This window comes from Hemicordylus capensis, chromosome 3 (assembly GCF_027244095.1).
Source record: "Hemicordylus capensis ecotype Gifberg chromosome 3, rHemCap1.1.pri, whole genome shotgun sequence".
In the NCBI taxonomy this organism is placed as follows: domain Eukaryota; kingdom Metazoa; phylum Chordata; class Lepidosauria; order Squamata; family Cordylidae; genus Hemicordylus; species Hemicordylus capensis.
In genome coordinates this window covers 134,107,808-134,132,213 of record NC_069659.1, presented here as the reverse complement: position 1 = coordinate 134,132,213, position 24,406 = coordinate 134,107,808, and the positions used below count along the sequence as shown (strand labels likewise).

Sequence of the window (24,406 nt, the reverse complement as noted above, 5' to 3'; positions counted from 1 at the left end):
CTGCTTTCCAGAACTGAGCCACTAAACCCACAGAATATGGTACAGTAAGCACAGGGGATATAAGCACTGCTCCATAGGTTTAGTCCATATGTACCCAAACAGGCTGTCACCACCTCTGTTTGCTGCCCTACCCCAGTTTGACATTCTTCTTCTGGTTCCAATTCAGATCAGTAAGGAAACAAAGAGCAGCATTTGATGGCTGCTGCACAGCCATGGAACTATTTTTTCCTGAAACCCAAGAATAGGTTCCGAAAACATTTATTTTTGGATTACCATTTAGAAAGCTCATGTTGCAGCATAAAATCCTAATGGGTTTCACCCATTATTTCATTTTAGGCTAATGAATCTGTTCACATCTTACTCAATTTTGTTTTACACATTTCAAACATCTTAAGCCACTAAGATAGGATCAAAAATGTTTTTAAAAATACTTATGAGCAACCTAGAAAAATATTGTGAAAACAGAAATTATGCATAGTGTTCTTCAAAACTATTGGTGACAGTGAAGAAAAAAAAAACTCATCTGTGATCAGTTATAAAAACCAAGTGTAAATGTAATGAAACCATTATGTAGGATTTAACAAAGCAATTTTAGTGTAGAAAGACAGCTGCAGGAAAGAAAAAATGAAAAGATAACAGCCTTAAGACAGTTTATATTAAAATAATTTAATATAACCTAATGTAAATACTTATATTTAAAATGTATTGCCATCCTATTTTATCTTTAAAGTAAAGGCAAAAATATTGCAGATTGATCAAAATAAACTCTGGAAAGTGTATCCACCTAGGTTGCAAAAATATTCTAGCTTCCATGCAGTCAGGCAAACATGGACACAAATTATGTGCACTGTGAAAGACAGACAACAAAAACTTTTTCAACCAGTGGGCAGTTTAGCCTAGATCCATGCCTGCATATTAACTTGGTACTTATTTTAAGAATTAAGATTCAAAACCAGATACTGTAAACGAGTGGGGAGGAGGGGACTTGCTCCTAGGATGATGCAAACCTATTTTACAACCTCCTTGGATTCAGAAACACTCTCTCCATTTACACAGGCTCTACTCAATATGCCTTCCACCTCCCCCTCATTTTCATACTCATAGTCTTTCATAAAATACAAATACAGCAGAGAAAACTCCATTATGATTTAATGTTAAAATGAACTACTGCATACTCCGTAAAGCTTACGCACTGTAGACAAAGATCACAAATTAACCAACAGACATTTCAGTTCAATTCTTGCTCTATCACCCATCTTAAGCACATTAGGCCATTGCACAGTAAATAACATACTGCATTAGAACTGTCTATAGAGGATCACAAAGAACTGCAATTAAGCTTTGTATTCTTTAAGATACATTAGTGAGATGCATTGCATCATCAATCCTATCAAGGGGTTTGTGAGATTACTACAAGAAGAAAGTGTCCACCCCTTTGCAATCAAAGGGCAGTAATGCCATTATTTATTGGTATCTCTATGCATACACTGCAGACGTACATTCCTCCGTTACATAAATATACGTACATTCCTCAGTTACTGAAGAGGCACCTTTGCATATAAATAAGTATATGCACACATTTTGGCCAACTTAATATGGATACACAACAATTTTAGAACTGAAAATTAATTTTATAAGGATTCTTTTATAATCTGCATAACTGAAAGCAGTATTCAATGCATAACTGAAGTATTCTTAAGAAGTGGGACCCAACAATGCCACTAGAGAAAAGGGGCTCTTCCTGTCCATGTACTTCGTAGCTAAACTCAGAGGCCCACTACTACTCTCACTAACTCCAGATAATCCAGAGAGGAAGTGAAGGGGTTTACTGAGCTATAGAGAGAGAGAGAGACAACCTCAGGGCTGTCCTTAGGGCATGGCAAGCAGGGTGACTGCCCCGGCCACACTCTTTTAACCCCCATGAGAATTAACTGGAAGGGGTCCCTGCACTGGCTGATTTGCCCTGGGCCCCGCACCCCTCCAGGGCTCTCTAAGAATGGCCCTGGCCAACCTAGCCAGTCAGCTACACTACTGGGGCTTTTAAACACTGGCACTGTGTAGCTCGAATGCCTAGAGCCAGAGTGGTGTAGTGGTTAGAGTGCTGGACTAGCACTGGGGAGACCTGAGTTCAAATCCCCATTCAGCCATAATACTTGCTGGGTGACTCTGGGCCAGTCACTTTTCTCTCAGCCTAACCTACTTCACAGGGTTGTTGTGAGGAGAAACTTAAGTATGTAGTACACCGCTCTGGGCTCCTTGGAGGAAGAGCGGGATATAAAATGTAAAGAAGAAGAAGAAGGAGAGAGAAGTGACAGAAAAGTAGTAAAATTTGCTAAACAAATCTTCCTGCTCAAATTCTTGGACATTTCGGGTCCAGGACAACACTTTTCCTATACCCTGGAAAGAATGTCAGATTTCTGGATTATCTAGGCCAATCCTGGATGTAGTAATTCTACCTGCAAGTTTTCAAAGGCCCAAGACTGTGCAGGCCAAACAGGTGAAGTGGATCTACCAAATTCGATGATCTGTAATATTTTAAAAAGGCTTTTCCTTCCGGCTGTCATCTGAAGTAGATTGAGGCTTCAAAACTCTTTTCTACTTTTAAAAAGGGCAAACGCTCAAGATTAAAACATGTTTCCCAAGTGAAATTCTTCCAATATACAAACTTCTATAGTGAATCAATGCTTTAAAAATCAGACAGTGTTGAAATATATTTGTTAACCACCCTAAAAACAAAGCTATAAGGAAAATGGTTGTGCGGCTTGTTTCACAAACCTTGAGCAGCATTCAGACTAAGTTTGTCACAAGTCAGTCCCACTAAAATTAATGGAACAAGTTAGTCTTGACAAATTCATCTCATTAATTTCTGATCCAAACTCATTAGGATGCTGACCACTGAAAATCAGAAAAGAGAAGTCTTAAAAACTTTATTTTGGCATACAAGAAGATGAAGGAGGGGGAAAGTAGATTCTGTTCAGAAATTTCTACAAGCATGGGCATCATTTTTTGTTATATTGGAAGAGAACAATGCCTAGGGGAAATGTCGGTAAGAAGATTCTTTACTTGAATTGGCTGTACATAAAGAGCTGTTGGTTAATATCGGGATCATGTTTGGGGGTGGGATGTATATTTTTATTTGAATGTGTTTTTATATTTATTTGTAACTTTAATAAACATTATCAAATATTTAAACAATTGAAGTTTTTTGTTTAAAGACCTAATATGCTAGATAAGCTTTTTCCATAAAAATATTTACTACTGATTTAAGATATGCTCTGTAGGTTATTACATTTCAAAGTTTAAACCATTTTTTTTCTATCAAACAATATCCAAAATGGTGTACATATAAACAGAGCAGCAGTCAATCAATAAGTACTTAGAACCCAATTTTAACAAGGTTGGTGGGAAAGGGAGCACTTTACTAGTTTCCAACAGCATATATGAGATAGAGCAAGTTCACCTTCAGGCAATTCAGTAGGACTTCCAGAACAGACCTTTGTAATTTGCGAAGTTCAGTTCAGGTACTCCCAAACTTAGAACACTGATTGTCAGAATGAATCAGAATATCAAGAGGGAAACAGGCACACCAGTCTGTTGAGTGTTACATCAACAAAACAAAACCTCCCCCTATGGCAGGCCTGCACAACATAAGGCCCAGGGGCTGGATTCTGCCCACATGGACTATTTTACTGGCCCCCAGGTATCCTGAGGCAACGCAGGAGCTGGAAACTGCCTTATAGTGCCATCTTGTACATGCATTCTCAGAAATATGCTCCATTGATGTGCCCAGTGAGGCTTACTCCCATGTAAGTACACCTAGCACTGCAGCCTGAAAGCAACAACAATTTAGGTAGAGGAGACAACTTGGCATTTGTTTGGGGCTGGCATGCACTCTAGGGTAGTAGTGTGCACGGATCGGTTCGGAGGCCATTCTACTGGCCTCCGAACCGGTCCGGACAAGGGGTGGTTTTAGTTCGGGAGGGTTAGGGTGGGGGGGTCCATTAAGGGCGGGGGGGCTTTACTCACCCCTCCCGCGCTTTGCTGCTTCGGCGCCATAATTACTTTAAAAAATGCGCCGCAGTATCATTTGCCGCTCCGGGGCTCCTTCTTGACTGCAAAATCGGGCGGCAGGATACTTCCCTGCCGCCCCCAAAGCCCCCTCAAGCCATTTGAGCGCTTTAAATCTCGCCCCGGACCGAGTGCTAAAGCGCTCGGGCGGGCGGCGGGGAGATGTCCGTCCGTCCGCCCGCCCCCTTCCCTGCCTTCTGCGAAGTGCAGGGAGCCTTCTGCGCGCGCGCAGAAGGCTCCCTGCACTTCGCAGAAGGCAGGGAAGGGGGCGGGCGGACGGACGGACATCTCCCCGCCGCCCGCCCGAGCGCTTTAGCACTCGGTCCGGGGCGAGATTTAAAGCGCTCAAATGGCTTGAGGGGGCTTTGGGGGCGGCAGGGAAGTATCCTGCCGCCCGATTTTGCAGTCAAGAAGGAGCCCCGGAGCGGCAAATGATACTGCGGTGCATTTTTTAAAGTAATTATGGCGCCGAAGCAGCAAAGCGCGGGAGGGGTGAGTAAAGCCCCCCCCCCGCCCTTAATGGACCCCCCCACCCCAGTGCCGAGCCGCAGGTCCGCGGTCCGGTGCACACCCCTACTCTAGGGGGCCCACTGATTGAGCAGGGACAGGACCTATTCTCTGGCCACTCTCCTTGGTTAAAACTATGGGTCCATTGACAGAGGGAATAGATCCACAAGTAACTAATACTATTTTTAATTTTAATGTAATAATGTGCTAAAAATTTGACCTCGGCCCCTGCATGCCAAGTTGTAGATGGTTCCAGCCCACCAGGTATTTGAGTTGTGCAGCCCTACCCTATGGAGACTACAATCTCAGATCTCTTATAGAAGCATCTGCGTTAAAATGCAGACAGAATGAACATGCAAGTTATCTTCCTTTATTGACATGCAGATAGTTTCAAAATCCCACAAATATTTCGTGACATGTCTGCTGTAGCTCTTGGGTGGGAGGCAACTCCTCTCCCCTGGTTGTTACTCAAGAGTAGTGGAGTTTTGGGGTTTCTTTGAATAAGAACTAAGAGCCAAGGTTGTTTTCCCGGAAAACCTTACACATATAGCTATGGAACTTTTTGCAAAGGAAAGACAGCTTATCAGCTAGTCTTGCAAATGGCTGTCCAATAGCCTTGTAATTAACCCCCAAAATTTACCCAACTACAAAGATGGGCTCTTTGGGGGGAGTTACTTGCCTGCTTCAGGGAGCTTATCCTTGTTGTGGGTAGCACTGGTGTGTTTTAACTTTTTGTGCCGCACCTCTGCAAACAATAGTGCCATCAGCCATGCTCAAAGCACTGCTAATGCTCCAAGTAGCATGCTATGCCAGTCCCTCTTTCCTCTACCTCTAAAATACACCAGAAAATTTCTCTAGAATTCCTAGTGTATTCTAGACATAAAAAATGACAGAATGCGGAGGCCACCACTACCCATAGAGGCACACCGAAAAAAGTTAAGAAATATGCCCTGTCAATGCCACTCACCCCAACATAAATTCCAGGTTGCTAATGGAGACCAAGTGAGTGCTTAAAGACAAGGCTGCTGTGGCATCATCTTTAGTATCTCTTACATGTGGCCAACCTGAGGCTCTCCAGCTGTTATTGGACTACAACTCCCATCATCCCCAGCTGCAATTTCTGGCTGGGGATGGACTACCCCTGGTTTATCCTCAAGATGACCACTCTGAACACAGTACCACATCATCTCAAGCCAAACCTTAAGCAGACACTGAATGGTATGACTTCACAAGCATTCTTGTCAAGACATCATGGACTTCAGTACACAGCAGCACCACACACATACTTATCCAACACAATGGTGTAAATTTTGATTTATTTAATAAGTGTTTATCCCACCTCATCTAGACCACAGCCACACATGTTTTATTTCTCTCTACATGCATCATTGTGTGCACAATTAGCCCACAATCCCCACTGCAAAGTTTTGGCAGCTCTGTCCTACCACTTGTGCCACCGGCTAGCATGACTACATAGAAGCAGTACAAACTCATGGAACACTCTCCCTGAGCAGATTCACCAGGTTTCTTTGTTTGTAGTATTTAGCCAAGCACTTTACACCCATTTATTTCAGCAGTCTTTTGAAATAAATATCACACTTGATAGGCAAGAACCGCTGTGTGTTTGCAACCACTAACCAACATATAGAGCTGGTTCAGCCTCATGCAGACCACCAAGCTAGACTGCAGTGCGTGCTTACATGCACCTGCCCCTCCCTCCTACTGGAGTACATCACTCACTTCTACTATCTGAAGTCCACCTTTTCCCCCACCCTTGTTCTCCCAAATATTGAGAGGATGGATTCAAGATTGTGTGGACCCTAAGCTTGGCTCAGTTGGTCCCTTCAGACATTCTTGGGCCTTGGGCAACTACCTGACTTATCCATACACTGGTGCTGGCAATACCATCATATCTTTCCTGTCCTGAAGCATGGTTAAGCATTCTTGTCAAGACATTATGACTCATTTATACATCACATTTTTAAACCACTTAGTTTTTGAATGTAGCATAAAATGTTCATGTATTACAAATCTGTCCAGGCAAAGGGAATTTTTACCAGGAAATAACCCCATGATGACTTGGGATTTGTTTTTTTTAAACAATGTTTTTCAGAGTGTTTTTTAAAAATGTATATACATGTCTCACTCAAAAGGCTTATTTTCTCTGCAGCCATGCATCCCAATGCTATTTAGATCTTTCCAAGTCCCAATTTTTTTATTTATTAAAAAAAGTGACAGTGGCCTCTTTTGCTCTTACATCAACTGAGTACAAATGATTAAAAATCCATAAAATGTGGAAGAATCCACAATCCCTATTTTTATTAAGATTAACAGCACCTTAAAAACATGTTTGCTGCAAAGAAGCAGTATGAATATTGTTACAACTTGAGTTGGTTCAAGTGTGACAGCCACAACCAGTGTTCCCTGTAAGAGATATTCCCAGATGTTGCTGACTACAACTCCCATAATCCCCAGCCGAAGGCCATTGTAGCTGACTACATCGAGTTGTAGTCAACAACATCTGGGAATCCCTCTTACAGAGAACACTGGCCACAAAACACCACAGATGCTAGGTACATGGATTTGGAATCCTTCTCCCTGGTTCACCTTTAGAGGCAAGATGTATAACTATGAGCAACATAGCGGCTCTTCTCTGTAGCAGTATCACACCTCTAGAATACGCTCCACAGGGGTGTTTGTTATATGTTATCATATAAGTATCAGGTAATAACTATTTCTCTCTCTCAAGATTTGAGTTTAAACTCTGCTTTAAAAAGATGATTTTTCTCTAACTTGCTGTGACTCTACTCTGTATTAAAGTTTATTATTGCTCTCAGGTTATTTTTATTGTTTTATTTATAGGCCAGTTTGAATACAGATAGTAATTTTAAAAAAACGAATTATAATAAAAGCAGAGTGATAAAACCCAACACACCGCAGGACAAGGACCCAAAGCTATATTTACATTCCACCCCAAATCCCCCACACAAAGCAGTTTTTAAAGCAATTAGAAGCGGAAAAAATCTTTGATCCAACCTGTCTTCTCACTCTCATGTAGACACATTGTCTTGTTTGACTGGGGACAAAATGTTTACCTATTACATTAAATTATGAGAACCATATAACCTTATATCCACTATGCTTTCCTCTGACATCATGCTATGCTTTATCACCACAATATGTTTTTCCTGACTGAAAACTAAAGTACTTTTTCCTGTTTTGCCCTATTCCTTATAAGATTTCATAGCCTAGGACACTACAATCTCAGCTAAGACAAAACAGGGGACAAACTATGTTCCAACACATAGATGGACTGGAGAGAGTACTGTCTGTGACTGACAAGGAGAGTGATCTTGGAGTGGTGGTGGACAGCTCGTTGAAAGTGTCGACTCAATGTGCGGCAGCTGTGAAAAAGGCCAATTCCATGCTAGGGATCATTAGGAAGGGGATTAAAAATAAAATGGTTAATATTATAATACCCTTATACAAAACTGCTAATATTATAATGCCCTTATATGAAACTATGGTGCCGGCACACCTGGAGTACTGTGTACAATTCTGGTCACCATATCCTAAGAAGGACATTGTAGAACTGGAAAAGGTGCAGAAGAGGGCAACCAAGATGATCAGGGGCCTAGAGCACCTTTCTTACGAGGCAAGACTACAACACCTGGGGCTATTTGGTTTAGAAAAAAGACGGCTGTGAGGAGACATGATAGAGGTCTATAAAAACATGCATGGTGTGGAGAAAGTGGAAAGAGAGAAATTCTTCTCCCTCTCCCATAACACTAGAACCAGGGGTCATCCCATGAAATTGATTGCCATGGAATTTAGGACCAACAAACAGAGGTACTTTTTCACCCAACACATAATCAACTTGTGGAATTCTCTGACACAATATGTGGTGACAGCCAACAACCTGGATGGCTTTAAGAGGGGTTTGGATAACTTCATGGAAGAGAGGTGTATCAATGGTTACTAGTCGGAGGACTATAGGCCAGGGATTCTCAACGTTGGGTCCCCAGATGTTATTGGACTTCAACTCCCATAATCCCCAACCATAGGGCCCTGGGGCTAGGGATTATGGGAGGTGAAGTCCAATAACATCTGGGGACCCAATGTTGAGAATCCCTGCTATAGGCCACCTCCAGCCTCAGAGACTTTGATTTGGGGCAGTATATAAATGTATTAAGTAAATAAAATGTATTAAATAAAGGCAGCCATTTGGGGCCTCTTAGGGGTACACAGAACGTTTCTACCTCCTTACTCACTTGTGCACTACACTGCCGGCTCCCTCTCCATGAGGAGAGGAGAAGGAACATCAGACAGCATCCCTCCTATTCATGTGACTGGTTGGCTATCTATTCAGGCTCCAAATCTACTCACCCCTCCCTCAACCTGACTGGCCAACAGTGAATGAAATACTGGCTGATGCTCAGCATTGGCATTTCCCTCACTGCTGAGCCAGTCAATCAGCCTAAGGGAGGCTGTGTGAGCATGGGAGTCTGGCCATGAGACTTCAGAGATGGGAAGAAGAAAGCCACAGTGTTAAGTCAGGGGTTTGTTTTGTTTTGTTTGTTTCTGCCCAAGTCCTGGGCATATTCACTCAGCTTGTATTTTATTTCCCAACCACATTATTTCTGGAGAGTCACAATTCTTGATTGCTTATATGGGTACTTGAGCTGAAGCTTTGAGACAAAGGGGGTACACTTTTTAAAAAAAAAAAAAGGTTGTAAACCTCTGATTTAGGAGATACATACATGCCAACTCATAAACACACACACAATGCAGAAGTAATAACCCACAGAATCCCAGAGAAAGCATAAAGACAGGCCATATTTGGAGAAGCTGCTGAAGCCTAATTCCAAAACAAGTGACCTCACCAATATTGACAATTTGTCTTCATACTGATTAAAAAATAGAGCTGCTCTCATGTTTTAGGAAAACAATGTAAAATCACAAATTGTCTGCTAGGAAGACACAAATTATCAAGTGACTATTGGGCAATGACCAAAGCACCTTTAAATCTTCTGCATTAAGGTAACAATAGGTTGTTTTTTCCAATGTCAGGAATATTTTTCACAGGCTTTAAGATTATTGTCACATCAGCATTTAAGCCATCCCCTATTACATCACTCTCTTTTATGGGCCAGAACTTAACAATATGCATAATTTACACAAAGCTTTGGAAGACTGCAGCATGAAGCAAACAAAAGAAGCCTTCACTATGAATTCTCACAAAACTTCTAGAAAGCAGCAGAAGCTTAAGTTATGAGAACAGGAGAGAACTGGATCCCCAATTCTAATGGCATGTTTCCCGTTATAGCTCAGACCTAACATGCCAATTAATTTCTAATTATTAGCATTTGCTGAGGTCTTCGCACACACAAAAACTATTTACAACAGCTATTTTTAGAATAATCACTAATCTTTGTAGAGCTTAATATTTATATGGTTTCAAGAAGGAGAGAAAGCAATTAATCATATTCTTTCCTCAATGATTTTCTACAGAACATGGATGCCTTGCCATCATTGGCAACTACAATTGGTGCAGAATGCAGCAGCCAGATTGGTCTCTGGGTCAACACGAAGAATCCATATAACACTGGTTTTGAAAGAACTGCACTGGCTGCCGATATGTTTCTGGGTTAGATACAAAGTGCTGGTGATTACCTATAAAGCCCTTAAAGGCTTGGGTCCAGGCTATTTAAGAGAGCGCCTCCTTTGTCATGGATGCCTGTTATGATCTTCTAGAGAGGTTAGGTTACCTCTAACACAGGACCAGGCTTTCTCTGTGGCTGTCCCAGGGCTTTGTAATATGTGCCCTGCTGAAATAAGAGCATCTCCTTCTCTGTTTGTTTTCAGGAAGACCCTCAAGAGTCTCCTGTTCTCACAAGCTGTTAATTAGAATTGTAATAATTTTAATAATTTGTTTGATATTGTTTTTATTGTGTTTTATGTATTTTAATCTGTGATTTTTAATACTAAAATTTGTACACCACCTAGAGATGTACATATCAAGTGGTATAAAATTATGATTAATAGACAAAAAGAAAGATAGATAGATATAGACAGACAGATAGATAGTGATCTGGAGACACACTACTCTGTTCAATAGCTGCTGAAACAAAAAACAAAAACTAATCTAGAATACTTGGTTTGAGCTTATCACCCAAAATAAATGTTGCCCAAATTACAAAAATAAATCAGAATCTCCCAAGTAAACATGTCATTTTCCCCTCACCTATAACAAATAGATGATTATCACTTTATTCCACCTGCCCTTTCTAATGTTTAAGTGATGACAGGCAAAGTCATAGCACCATTTTTTTAAATCAAGCTGAAAAACTGTACCATGGTAGCACTGGAGAGGAAGTAGGCTGATGTCAGCAATGAAGGGGTCAAGCAGGCTTTACAGACCACGCACAAGGGTAGTATACAGCAATGGAGGCTCAGGAGCCACCCACAGCTCAAATGACAAAACAGAAGTTAAGCAAGTTCCTTCATGCAAGGCTGTGTTGCACATCAAATGTGCAACACAGCCTTGCACTCTCTCACTCTCACTGAAACTAAGGGTGCCCAGAACAGGCAGAATTGACATAACTCAACAGCAGAACTCAATCAAGGAGTTTCTCTCAAAATTGTGGGACAGGCTAGGAAAGGATACCACTAGGAGATGGGAGACATTGACCAGCTGACTGTTTTCTTGTGGCTAAACATCTGAAGAACTGGGCATGATGTTCTTCAGAGCGTCACAATATCTCATTTTATCTTATACTACTAAAATCATTTCTCCATGAAGAATTAATCCCATCTCTTTAAAAAACATTGTCATTGTAAAGTTTTGACTTTACAAGTATATCTAAGTATATCTAAGACATAAGAACAGCCCTGCTGGATCAGGCCCAAGGCCTATCTAGTCCAGCACCCTGTTTCCCACAGTGACCCACCAGGTGTCTCTGAGAAGCCCACAAGCAAGAGATGAGGGCATGCACTCTCTCTTGCTATTGCTCCCCTGCAACTGATATTTAAAGACTTACCTCTGAGGCTGGAGGTGGCCTATAGCCACCACCAGACTAGTAGCCACTGATAGACCTGCCCCTTTTAAAGCCATCCAAGCTAGTGGCCATCCCATGGCAGAGAATGCCATAGATTAATTTTGCACTGTGTGAAAAAGTGCTTGCTTTTGTCAGTCCTAAATTTTCTGGCCATCAGTTTCATGGGATGAACCTAGTGCTAGTATTGCGAGACAGGGAGAAAATTTTCACAGGGATGTGCACGGAACCGGTGACTGCCAGTTCCAAGGTGGTGGGGGGATAACTTTAGGGACTGGGGAGGGTGCTCTTGAAACCACCACCCGCTGCCGTGTTCGGGGGGGGCCCCCAGCGCTGTCCTGAAAATGGTCCCAAAGGGTAGCAACGTACCTCTTTGCTGACTGATGAGCTGCAGACCGGAAGTGTCCGGAAGTGCCTCATGCATGGGGGAAATGCAGCAGCGGTGGGGGGGAGCACCCTCCCCAGTCATTAAAGTTATCCTCCCTCCACCTTGAAACTGCCGGACTTTCAAACCAGTTCAGAGGTCCATAAATGGCCTCTGAACTGGTTCTGTGCACATCCCTACTGGCCACTCTCTCTACTCCATGCATAATTTTATACACCTGTATCATGTCTCCCCGTAGTCACCTCTTTTCCAGACTAAGTCATGATCAGTGTTCTTTCTAATTTTTTTTCATCTGTGTGCAGAATGAGTTTAGTTCTGGGTGGCAATATCAAGGCAGTGTGTGCACATATGCATTCAGAGTGGGGCCTTCCTGATTTAACCTGAGCAGGATCTAAAATTAACTGAGCAGACATTTAAAATATATATATATGTGAGCGTGCACATAAGCACAACTTAGAAGGAACACTAGTCATGACCTTTCAATGCATAAATCCACATTTTGTCCAACCAACCAAGGGCACCCCTTTCAGACTGTTGATTGCACAGCAAGCAAGTTAATGTATATTGTCCACATATTTCACACCAGATGCGCTTGCACAGTTCAAACTGCCTGTTAAACTAGGCTATTTTGTCAGCACACACATACTAGAATCTTATTTAAAGTACCCTATAGAAAACCGATTATCTGGTATAGTATTGTTTACAAATAAGGTACTACTCTACCCAAAATTAGTTATTGTCAGACTCTAGGCTTTCTTTAAATGTTTCAAAGAAAGATGTGGTTAGCCTAAGGTGGTCAGAAACAAATAAGTAAAAGAAACCACAATTAATTTTCCTGCTAAGCCCAAGTTATTAAGGTAATTTCATATTACTATTTTGTGCTATTTTAACCACAAAGTAAGCCCAGCATTGTTATTTCAAATCTATTTTGTTCTATTGTCTCTACTACTACGAATATTTATATACCACTTTTCAACAAAGTTCCCAAAGTGGTTTAAAAAGAGAAATAGAAAATAAAATGGCTACCTGTCTCCAAAGGGCTCACAACCTAAAAAAAACATAACATAGACACCTGCAACAGCCACTGCAGGGATGCTGTGCTGGGGATGGATAGAGCCAGTTGCTTTCCCCCTGCTCAATAAAGAAAATTACTTTTAAAAGGAGACTCTTAGCTCAGTTAGCAAGGGAACTGTCTGTCTCCAACAGGAGCAGACAGGCAAAGTTCAGTAGAATGTTTGAGCGCCCCATTCTACAAGAAAACAAACACTGGTGGGCAAGTCTGTACATGCCATTTAGTTGAGAATCAGTTGACCTCAGATCGGTGAAAAAGACTCCTCTCTCCACATTCTAACAATACCCTGCTTTCCAAGTAACAAATTCTCTCATTGCAGACAGCAACTTCACTCACTGTGCTTCAGCCAGAATTTAACTATTTGCAATATCTGAACCACAAAATATCTGTGGAACGCTCATAACGTGTTTTAATACTCAACTCAGTTCATACTCCAAACAAATGTCTTTAAAATGGTAGCATGCTGGCACTTACTCACTTAATCTAGGAGTTGTTTGAACAGCATAGCAATCCATTATTTTGCTCACACACTGACCTCCCCCTTGCTTGTTTTGTTATTCTTAACTATTAACATTTTTCTTCCTTAAAACCCATTTGTAAACAGACACTATACATTTATATATAGCAGCAACATTGGTGTTGATGGCAAAATCGGCCTTGCGTATTTCATGCAAATACCTAATCATAAGCTTACACAAACATGTTAAATATTTTGTACATAGTTTTCTTGCCAGTTTCTGTGAACAACCACCTGTAAAGGAGAGAAAACACATCTTAATACTAACTGTATTCACACAGTTGCCCTATTTATCTCATATATTGGTAAGATGCATACAAAGTTCCGTACACAAAGTGATCATGTGATTAAAGTGCATGGTGAAGCAGTTCTCAATTTAAAATTTTCATGCCAAAACAAATGTGTCAGGAGTGGGATTAACAATAAAATAATCCCACTTGTTAGCTGGGCATCCCTTAAGCAATCCTAGGATTGGTTCCCCATGTTCGAAACTCGACATGGACCCACTCAACCCAATTTGCCCACAAGAATTAACGCAGAGGGCAGCTTCCAAGTCAGATGCTGAAGATTCAACTTCAGCTTGAAGGCACTTCTCAAAGGCCATGGGCACCATCAGTCATATTCCATTGCTTATGGAAACATATGTAAGTTGACAATACCTATGACCAGAGCCTGAATAGTAATTGGGTAGGTGAGAAGAATCCCCCATCCATCTATTCAGATTTGCCACACCAAAAAAATCAAGCACAGCAGAGCCTCTCTAATGAAGAGTGGTTCATGCATAGTGCAGTTCATGCCGCTTCGATCCAGTACATGCAGACATCTATGTTACCAAAACAAACTTGTTTATATCAGAGGTATACAACTCATATATTTAACTCCCCTCTTTCTCTCCCCTCTTCTTATACACTGACACCATATTACTTAAAATAAACCTAAACCCTTTGTTTATATGAGCAAACCACCATTTGCATAGTTGGGGCCCAGGAGTGGTTGCCTATTGTTTTTATTACCCAAGAATCTATGGTACTCAACTTTATTTAGTAAGCCTGTAGTCAGAGAGTAAAGTCAGAAAATGTGCTAATGAATTCAAAACATTGTCAGATTCCCCATGTATGCTCTACTGCTTTAATTTACAAGAGATGCTAAAAATTCACACAATCCTACTTCCTTTGCGGGGGATGGGACAGGAAGGAGACACACCCAAGTTGATGCAAGCTTCACAGACAAAGAAATTACCAAAAAAAGTAAAAAGGCTGGCTTGAGACAGGTATTAGAGGTCAGCTGTTAATCAGCCTCAAACTCAGACATATTGAGTCACTGAACATCTCATAGGCCTGGCTGCTTTTGTTTACAAGACCAAAGCCACTTCTTGTCACTGTGGCACATACAACAGCAATGCTCTTCCAAAACCAACTTGCAGATTCATCAGCAACAAAAGAGCAAGATATTAAGGGGCTGCTTCACACGATTTTTTTAACAAATTATTTTTAACTTACATTTAGGAAACAGCAAATACACCATCATGTGTGATCCTTTTCTTTTTCTTCTTTTTTCCACAGTGTGTATAGGAACCCATGACTGCCCATGTAAGAAAACCCTCATATATGAAGCAGTCCTTAAGAGTGGTAGAAATCAAGTTTTTTAGGACTCAATATTATCCAATGGATAACACTTGAAAGAAGTGTTCTTTGTTACCTCTTCCTATCTGTTTTTGCCTTTTACATATAAAACTTCCTTAGGCTTTACCTTCCTTCTTTCATATAATATGCATGATGAAAAACTTAGTCATTTGGGTGACTAACACAGCCATGAAATACACCAAATATTTGTTTCATTTACATGAAGTGGGGGGGGACAGCTCAGATTCACACCCAGGCTTTTAAAAGAGCAACATCTTCCTCAGCATCCTACCTTCTTCTCCTGTGGCGGTGTTTTTCTTCCCAAAAACTCATCTACTTGTCAAACAGGTTATCTAAGTATTTTGATTTTCTGCTCCCAGACAGACAATAACCTTTCCTGCTCTTTCTACCCACTTTCACCCCTCCCCTTCACATACACACCCTTCTACACCAACGGCAACTGAAGGTAAAGCAATGCCAGCCTTCTCCTCCTAACACACCTTGACAGATTCATAACAAAGAAAGCTAGTGATATTTATAATGAAAGCTATTTGACTAGAGAGAGAGAGAACATCTGCCCACCACCTCCTATGATCACATCAGAGTACTGAGAGAACTGATGATAACAAACCACCATTGGATTATTATGGGAACAATATCAAATGAGATGGTTTCAGGGCAACAATCTAGCACTGTCAGTTTCTTAACCCACTTTATGAAACCAACCCAATAGTTTCCTTGAAAAGGCAGAAATCAGCACGTTGACAAAGAACCACAGGATATTTATTTTCCTTAGCTTGTGTTTGCAAAGCAGGGTGGCCCACTACCACCAGACTGTGTAAAGGGGGGGGGAGGGGACAAGAGAGTTGTAGACAGAACACTTGAAAAATTGACACAAACCTTATAAACTTGCCCGTATGTGCCATTGCCAACCACTTCCACCAGCTCAAAAATCCCAGCAGGATCCTATGCAATAAAGGTGGTGGGGGAAGAGAAGAAGAAGAAAACATTGGGTTGATATTAAAAAAATCTCTGCTGCCTCAGTGTCTCCCAGAAACACACTGTCTAGATAGGATGTTTGGCTGTGCAGCTGTTGCGCCCTGTTTTTCCAAGCACATGCCAATACATGCAAACAAAGGAAAGCAGCCCAAGACCAAACTCAGCCCCCCCCCCACTCACCCCCCGCCTTCCTTATGGTTCTTACTCTGAGGGAACAAAACCGGGAGCAGACAAGCTGAGCAGCAAAGGGCCCCTCCTCAGGCACAGCAACCCCCAGTTATGTGTATGTTCGCAGACCCGGTAGCTGCTAGTTTTTCTCCAGCCACACAACCACAGCGGCTCCCCCCACCACCCCCCACACTCCATACATACATACAAACACACACACACACACAACCACCCTTTTCTTTTCCCCTCCGCCCCAACCCAGCTCTGAACAACAAAAGCCACGCCAGGCAAGACGTCGCCCGCTTTGTGTGGATAGCGGGAGGGAGAAGAAAAAGGGGAAACGGGTCGTCTGCAAGCAGCCCCTCTACCCCGCCCAGTCACTCACCCGCAAGGAGGAAAGGTCTATGTCCCCCAGACTTTTTGCAGGAGAGTCGTTCGCCATTTTTCCCTTCGGTTTTATTTAGTGTGTTCTTCGTTATCAACAAAAAAAGGGAGGAGGGGGAAGCGCTACTATTCCAGATTGAAAATATAAAGCACTCTCCAAAATGCTGTTTCTTTTTTCCCCCTTTTCCTCTTGCTTTCTTCACTCCACGGGAAAACTCTTCTTCATTGGAAGGATGGAGGAGGAGAGGAGGAGGAGGAGGGAAGAGAGCTCTGCTTTGCTTCCCGGTCAAGAGGAGAGTAGGGTTGGGCTTTTTTTCTTTTAATTCTTATTATTACTATTTGGTCCCTTTCAGCCTCTCTCTCTCCAGTAGACGCCAGAGTCGCTCTGAGGCGGATTTATACCATAGTGAAGGAAAAGCGAGTTGTTCCCAAGGTGCGTCCCTGCCTCTCGCTTTCAGCCAGCCACATCCAACATAGCAGAACCCGAAGCCGGCGATAGGAGAAAGGCAGGCGGCAACAGCCCCGCTTCCTCGCGCGCGCGCAGAACGACTCGCACCCACCCACCCAAAGCAGCACGCGAACAATAAAAACGCCACCCGGACGCAGTCGCTCCCTCCCTGGGTCTTCTTTCTCCGCCTCCTGCTGTGGCTGCGCCCAGAGCGCAAAAGCGCTGGCCGCTGAAGGGGAGCTTCTTCAAGCTGGGCGCGCTAAGTGAAAGAGACAAAGCTAGCCGGGGCGGTGAACAGGGATACAAAATATACTCGGGAGTTAGAGAAAGCAAAGAGCTCCCCCTTTCCTTCTGTGGCAGGAAAACCCAGCGGAAACACACACGCACACCACCAAAGCACTTCTGGGTAAATTAGGGAGAAGGGGGGGGGGGGGGATCGTCTGTTGCTCTCATTCAAAGCCTGTCTGGGGAAATCTCTATTGGAATTGATATATCAATAAGCAACCAGGGTGTGGCAGAGAACAATAGATAACTCCTCTCGTTCAGACTCCAACCTCTTCAGATTCCCTCGCTCACCAGAATAGAGCAAACAAATCTATATATAATTACCCCAAGAACAATGTCAGCTTCATGAGAGTTCTATATATGGGAGAAGGGAGTTGCAGCATCGGAGAGGAACGCTAACAACGATATCGAATGAATGATTACTGAAACCCTGTATTAGAATTCACAGTTAAGGCTAAAAGGCAACCGTATTTAACGAGATAAAAGTGCAACACTCTCAGGTTTAATAATAAACCTGGTAAGTGATAAGTGCATGTAATGAACAGGATGCATTGCATTTCGGTTCATGTTGCTAGATAGTTATGACAGCATTCTGGTCCTGTTTTTAAGTCTCTGATTAATTAAATTGAGCAGGACCCAAAGACTGTAACAGTGCAATCCTATTCATATTTATTTGGAAGCAAGCCCCATTGAGTTCCATGGAGCTTAATCCCGAGTTAGTGTACATAGGATTACACCTTAAATTTACTAAAAATATTCTGTGATAGTTAGACAGCCCTGACAACTCCGATTTCTGCTATTTACCTTCCTCCCAATAAGTGTCTGTCCGAGATTATAGTTGGGTTTGGGACTAGTAACATCTGGCACTTTTGTTCCCATAAATGATGGATAGCAAGTTGCATAATCATGCAGACTTGAAATCCTGAACACAACCATAATAAATTGTTGTTGCAATAATAATGCTGTGGTGTCCATTATTCTTTTGCAGTACAGTCAATGTATACAATAGGTATCTACTATGGACACCTGTATTTATTGAATGAAAATAGGAGACCATCCAATAAAAGATTGTTATCCTATTTCTTATTAAATTAGCCTGGGTCCTTCCAATGTCCTTGCTATGGGAGGATCACTGTCACTGATTATTATGATAGCTGTTATTAGCGTAAGCTCACCCCTTTATTTGCATAGCCCAACTTTGGATTCAGTTTCTTGGTGGGTGATAAAAGCCTGGGAAACCGGATTTATATAGATGATACAAAATTAGAGGAATGGGCAGTCTTCACCAGATCTAGGGGGACAATTGAAACGAGAAACTGCAGCCAGACCTTTTAGGAGCAGACTGGTTGCATCAAAGTATCTGAACTGCATCAATTACCAAAACAGTTCTGATCTACACTGAGGCTACCCACTTACACACAACCAGCAACACTGGCATTGTGTGTTTTCACACTCTTGGTGAGAGCATGTGAATGCACCATGGGGAGGCAACTCTCATATTTGCTGTGTGTGCAAAAGTGGCCTAAAACTATCCTCCATTCCCACTGGCTGTAAGAAACAGTGTGTAAGAAAGTTAATTTGCCTACTTTTCAAAGAACTATGCACTTTTGGCTACAATCCTAAGTAAAAACATGCAGTCCAATCCTACAGATAGGTCCAGCTAAGCCCAGTGAAATCAATTGCTTGAAGGGTTGCCATTATTTTCAGAGTCCCTGCTCCTGTGCCTTTAACAGCTAACAGCTCGAACCTATGCAGAGTTAGACCTGCTTAAGCCCATTTAAAGTGTGTCGTCAAGTCAATTTCGACTCCTGGTGACCACAGAGCCCTGTGGTTTTCTTTGGTAGAATACAGGAGGGATTTACCATTGCCATCTCCTGTGCAGTATGAGATTATGCCTTTCAGTATCTTCCTATATCGCTGCTGCCTGATATAGGTGTTTCTCATAGTTTGGAAACATACCAGCGGATATGTTTCCAAACTATGGAAACCAGCAACCTCTGGCTTGGTAGTCAAATCATTAATTTAAACAGGCCTAACTGCACTGGATTAAGCATACTTTCAGCAGGTTAAACTTTTCCTGGAGATACATAGCTTAATTGCTATGTACTGGTTGCTGTTGAAGGCACAAGAAAAAGCTCCAGTAAGGAAAAGTGGCAAACCTAGTTATATTACCAATGGCATTTCAAGTTAAACTAGTGCATATGAGGCCATTAGTCTAGTTTTCAGAATTAGTTTACTTTTTATCTAAAGTTTTTCTTAAAATTGCATATGCAGTTCATAAATAGAACCAAAGGCACACTGACATGTGCATCTTCACGGTTACACAAGGGACTGTCCGCAAGGGCAGAATACAGAATGATTTAATATTGTTAAGACTACCGGTAGCAACCTTTCTCTACAATCTTATATTTCTTTTAAAAGAAATAAAAAAGAAGAAAGAAAAAAGGGAAGCCTCTATCTGTTTTAACTGGTTTAGCTATGAAGAAAAAGTTTTCAGACCTCAAAATGAATGCTAAGCAATACAAACACATCTTCAGTGTAACAAAAAATGGAAGACGAGCTTAAAGGTGTGAAATCCTCTTTGTCCTTCTAACAAAGTTCACATTCAGATGCTGATAACAATAACGTACTATTAAACATTGTTAACTGTTACAACCATTGCATGACACTAAAATGACTTCTGAAGTGTCCACTCATGACTCTGGAGTGTCCACCTGGTGTAGGTAGATTAATTGGCCTATTGTAAGGCGGGTGATTGCTTTAACGAAGCTATTCTCACGAGCAGCAGAAACCAGACTAGAGAAGCCCAGCCCGGTTTTCACTGTGTGTGAGAACCACCGGCAGCCGCGTGGCTCCTGGCGGTGGCAAACCCTCTTAAGTAGCCCGTCGCTTAACCCGGGTTTTGCTAATTGATCATATGTCTGTGCGGCTGCTTGCAGCTGCGATGAGCACACAAGGGGGAGAGCCCAGTAATGCACCGCACACTCACGTGGGACATTATTGGGGCTCTGAGGGTGGGGCACTGCACGCTTCTCAACCCCCAGAGAGCCCGAGCGAGGTACGGGAGCGCCACAGGGAAGCCACCACTCGTGTCTGGGCGGGCAATCCGGAGGATCGTCTGTAGGGAAGGTCAACCCTCCTTCCCCACAGTTAGCCCCAAAGCTTTTCTCACTGATCATGAGAAGAGCTTCAATATTACATTGCCAGAGGGGAAGTAGTCTAGCTCCTTTTGAGGTTAGGAGGCTTCCTACAGTATAACAGTGGTAGGGCTTGTATTAAATCATGCAGGCATTTGCAATCTATTTAGTGACACTATTTTACCACCAAAGCCACAGTTATACTTTCATGGCTTCTCAAGATGTGGAGGCAGTGCCAGCTGGAGGTGGAGCTACCCATTTTACTTTGGGAAAGGGGGAAGCTTCACTGGAAAGATATCATTAACAAACAAACAGTGAAAAAAGGATCATGCCTGTGCTGTAACACTACCCACTTCTATTTGGTGTGGACCTGGTTGACTTCTTTAGTTTTGTACTGGGATAAGACCCCTAGCAGTGCTTTATCAGTACAATGTACAATAATATCCCATCAGTATATGCAGTAGGGCTTTTCAGGGGCAACCAGATTGTACTTACACAGCAGGGCTGCACAACTTCGGCCTTCAAGCTGGTTTTGGATTATAGCTCCCATCATCCCCAGCCTTCATGACCAATAGTCAGAGATCATGGTAGTTGTAGCCCAGCATCTGCAGGAGGGCCAACATTGTGCAACCTTGACTTACAGTGTCTGGCTTGGGTTTCTGGTTTCAATTTCATAGCCAAACAAAATGGATAATAGTAGGCCATAGACACCTCATTCATAGCCACTGCAACAAAAAGGAAATAAGATGAAATACAAGTTATTTTATCTGTCAAGTACTTAGCAAATATCACAGCGAATTTCTAAGTAGTGGGAGCTTCTGAGCCACAACACTTCCCAGCCTTGACTAAGGCCTTGAACCAGCCAGAACACTTCCACTGAACAGTAGTGGAGAAATATGAATGTTTCAGTGCCATCATTTGCACAAAGTGGGCTCTAGAATGGACTCTTGCCCCTCCTTTTATCGTGAATTCTTCTCAATTTGTGCTCTGTTTGTCATGTTGTCATCCTTGATGCTTCCCTGCTATCAGACCTGCTATCAGCAGATCAAGGAGCTGTTTGAACTCTGTTCAGCAGAAAAGGAACAATAGTGTCGATCAGGCAGATTAGCTCTGCATTTCAGTGAGCCATCAGTGTTTCCAGAGGAACACTGGCAGACTCAGCTTCAAAAATCCTCAAGAGCTATTTGGAAACCCACCAGATCCAGTAACTACTGGGCCTGGACCATTAAAACTGATCCCCAAGCCTTGCAGAAGTTACAAACATAGCTTCAGATCCCACTGTGCACTTTGTCTTCAGCACAACTGAACCAAAACGGCTGCATAGTATGATCTAAGGTCAAGGAAAGCAGTAGATTTGAATGAGAGTAGATTTAGGACAAGGCAGCTTCATGGTATTGCTGTGCATGATCTGTAAAGATCAACATAATGGTATGTTTTTAGAGGTTCAGCTCAGTTTAGCTCAGTCTGCAAAATACAGATGGGTACAAAAGTGAGTTCAGGTGTAGCCATCTGGTAATTTTAACTTGTAGTGCAAGCCTGCACAAGTTGAAACCTGTTCCCAACCAACCATGTGTTGCAGAACCAGTGTTCTTAATGATGATTACATTGTTGAATTTGGACAGGGGAATCCTGGGCTCAACTTCCTGCTCAGCCATGAAGTTCACTAGGTGATCACTAGGTGATCTTGGACCAATTACTGTGTCTCAGCCGAACCCACACAACAGGGTTGTTAGTTACAAGGAGAAGATGGTGTAACTCCCATGTTGTATGCTGGCCTTGAGTTCCTTGGAGGAGGGCTGGAATGGGATAGAAATGTGAGAAGAAAGAATAGAGTGAAAAAAACTTTGTAAGCCCCTGATTTGGCAAGCTGAAGCAAGTGGTTCATCGAGCCCCTGGCGGGTTGCAGGCAGCTTAATGAGTCAGAAGTTGTGGAGGGCGGCTTGTCATGTAGGAACATAGGAAGCTGCCATATACTGAGTCAGACCATTGGTCTATCTAGCTCAGTATTGTCTTCACAGACTGGCTGCGGCTTCTCCAAGGTTGCAGGCAGGAATCTCTCTCAGCCCTGTCTTGGAGAAGCCAGGGAGGGAACTTGGAACCTTCTGCTCTTCCCAGAGCGGCTTCATCCCCTGAGGGGAATATCTTGCAGTGCTCACACATCAAGTCTCCCATTCATATGCAACCAGGGCAGACCCTGCTTAGCTATGTGGACAAGTCATGCTTGCTACCACAAGACCAGCTCTCCTAAAGTGACTTTAGTGACTTTTCAACATGTTGTGTGTGTTCACCAATTTGGTGGTTCTGCAATTTAAAAATGTGGCATTAATCCTTTCAAAACATATAGCAGGCCTCATACTAAGTCTGTTGCAAATTTGGTTGGCTTTTCCTTCTTCCGGTAGCCAGAAGTGAAGACATTACTAAATATATTGTCCATAGGCTGCTAATGACAGTTTGTATGCATGGCTCTCAGTCACTCTTCCATACTGATACCTTATGAGAAGCCAATGTGTAATTCCACAGAGAGATCACAAGCTATGCACAAGCTATGATTAAATGGTTGAAACAATGGGACACAAAAAGATGTTGCATAGTGGCAGAAATGCTGTGCTCATTAGATTTAGTGTAGATTACGGTGTCATCAACAGACTACAAAACATCAAGTTGGTTGTAAAGCGAGCCTAACCCAGTTTCGGGCAATCGTGTGCTGCAACGGGAGCCACATGGCTCCCGGCAGCTAACTGCCCTAAATACCCCTTCCCTAAGACAAGGAGCAAGCGCTCAGTTAACCCCCTCTTTTTGCTCATGTGTTGCCGCGGTGTGTGGCAACACACAAGTAGACCCCCAACCGGGAGGCTCTACTATAGTGGAGGATACAGACTATCCTCCACTACCTTTAGCAGCACATAGGATCAGGGGCTGGAATGCGTTCCAGGAACTGGAACTGCAAGCAGCCGGGGCTGGCAGATGATAGAAAAAATTGGGCTAAGGGAGCGCTTGCTCCCTTTAACCACATTTAAGCTGCAGGCGCTGCTGCAGCATCCACAGCTGTTTGCCTCCTGCTGCTCCTCATGAGTAGCCAAGTGTGGGCTTGGCTGCCTTAGCCTGCTCTTGGCTGCTTGGGGGAACAGCCTCATAGTTGTAATAACAATTTGGTGTAATGTTAGCAAGAGTTCTGGCCATGTGATAAAGTGGGGACAGAACACACATCTCAGTGTGGAACTCAGTAAGGCCATTTTTACTGGAGCATTTAAGGAAGTTAAAAGGGACTTCTAAAAAAAGGTTTTTAAATTGTTTTGTACTGTATTTTGTATTCTGGTTTTCTTCTTCTTCTTCTTCTTCTTCTTCTTCTTCTTCTTCTTGGTGTGTCATGATTTGATGAGTGTTATGTGTTTTAACTGGATGTTTTAATGTGATGTTATGAGCAACCCAGAGAACAATTTGTTATAAGGCAGCTAACAAAGTCTATTATTATTCATTATTATCAAGTTTGCACTAGATAAGTAATACATCATTAAAAAAAAATTACATTTACAAATACAAATACAACAAATATTTATATACTGCTTTTCAACAAAGTTCCAAAAGCAGTTTATATAGATATAAATAGATAAATAAAATCTGGAGAGCAATGAGTGTTATTGATATTATTTTAATGGAGAAATTGAGAGTTTCACAATGGAGGGAAGTAAGAAGTGGGGTCTCCCAGGGATCTGTTATACATAAATGATCTAGAAGCAGCAAGGTGGCCGAATTTGCAGA

General features: G+C 42.4%; 1 protein-coding gene across 4 annotated transcripts in view; it reads right to left on the bottom strand.

The window, feature by feature from the left end:
- The window catches only part of MAP4K4 (mitogen-activated protein kinase kinase kinase kinase 4), a 231,311-nt gene extending 213,731 nt beyond the window's left edge, over positions 1–17,580 (bottom strand). For 2 of the 4 annotated variants that reach the window (XM_053306631.1, XM_053306632.1), the window contains exons 1-2: positions 16,779–17,576; positions 16,127–16,192 (exon numbers count right to left, since the gene is read on the bottom strand). In XM_053306631.1, the coding sequence (XP_053162606.1) occupies positions 16,127–16,192; positions 16,779–16,835 (123 nt within the window). In that variant the 5' untranslated portion in view covers positions 16,836–17,576. Of the gene's footprint in view, positions 1–16,126; positions 16,193–16,778 lie in introns of all 4 variants that reach the window. The other 2 variants (XM_053306630.1, XM_053306633.1) reach the window with 2 other exon arrangements.
- Positions 17,581–24,406: the final 6,826 nt, after the last annotated feature.